General features: G+C 37.6%; 1 protein-coding gene across 1 annotated transcript in view; it reads right to left on the bottom strand.

Moving 5' to 3' along the window:
- Positions 1-1,086, bottom strand: part of LOC123979989 — a 2,422-nt gene extending 1,336 nt beyond the window's left edge. Inside the window, exon 1 of the mRNA XM_046064101.1 lies at positions 1,064-1,086. Coding sequence (XP_045920057.1) covers positions 1,064-1,086 — 23 coding nt within the window. The remainder of the gene's footprint in view (positions 1-1,063) is intronic.
- Between the last annotated feature and the right edge of the window lie 54 nt (positions 1,087-1,140).

Here is a 1,140-nt window from a genome sequence, read left to right as displayed (position 1 = left end):
AAATCAAATGTAGCTAATAAAGAATCTTTAATAATATTGATCAAGTTATTTTTTACAATGTGCCTTCCATTTATATATGTGATATATGTATTCTTACCTGTAAACTGAAGCACCGCTGGAAGAAATAAAGAAATCCATTTGAACTCAACCATCATGATTCTCTGAGTCTCTCCTTCTTCTGTCTCTTGTTCTCGTGCTCAGAACTGTCTGAGTTTCTAAACTAGTGCTTTAGTAGAGAGACGCTGCAGCTACTTCCTGTGGTTAGGATGATGTCACTTCATCATAGTGACTTTTAGTCTGTTTTAGATTTCAGTCTCTCTGAATTTGAGTTGTCTCTCATCCATAGTGACTGAAAACGACATCAAATTCTTGATCAGCAATATGAGATGCAGCCATCAGTAAAGATGTCAGAGGTCACAGCAGCCTGACAAAGATCCTGAAAAAATTTAGAATACAAGGCAAAGGTTTATGTTTCTACATTCGTTTAGCCAATCTAACACAGTAACAAATTAACTATGTTAAGACTCATACTGTGTATCCAGTTCACGCTGTGTATTTGTGACAATGACGTGTTTCACCTCCTGAAAAGAAGAAGAGGAAGCTGAAGGTGTGAAGATTGTTAGTTAAGATAAATGTTTGCAATGATGCAACTTGTTTTCTTCAGATAGTGTTTATTAGAAAACTGACAGGATCCATGGTGATGTTTGACAGCACACATGAACAGACAGGTGAAGAGTCAAACTCCTCTCCCACCAGAATCTGACTCCTGATGTCCATGGTGCAATATGGTGATACTGTAGCAGCTGCTGAAGAACACAGATAAGATGATATTTTACTGCTCTGAGATCTGCTGGTTCCTCATTTTATCAAAAACAATCAACAAACAAAACCCAAAATGATCTTATGAGATTTTTGTTCTCTAAAGGCTTCAACTACTCGTGTAAATGTGCTGTTATTTAACTGCAGTGGAGTCTTTTCTCTGATGAGCTGATGTTGATATGGAAGTTGTTGATCAGTGGAGTCTGACAGAGGCAGAAGGGTCTCCATCGTTTTCATAGTTCACCACACCATCATCTTCATCTTCATCATTATTCACCTGTGAAACACAAACAAACCCTCACTCTGACACACTTTAACTGA

Source organism: Micropterus dolomieu, linkage group LG12 (genome assembly GCF_021292245.1).
Source record: "Micropterus dolomieu isolate WLL.071019.BEF.003 ecotype Adirondacks linkage group LG12, ASM2129224v1, whole genome shotgun sequence".
NCBI lineage: Eukaryota > Metazoa > Chordata > Actinopteri > Centrarchiformes > Centrarchidae > Micropterus > Micropterus dolomieu.
The sequence above is the reverse complement of the archived record's forward strand: the minus strand, read 5'-3'. Positions and strand labels throughout refer to the sequence as shown.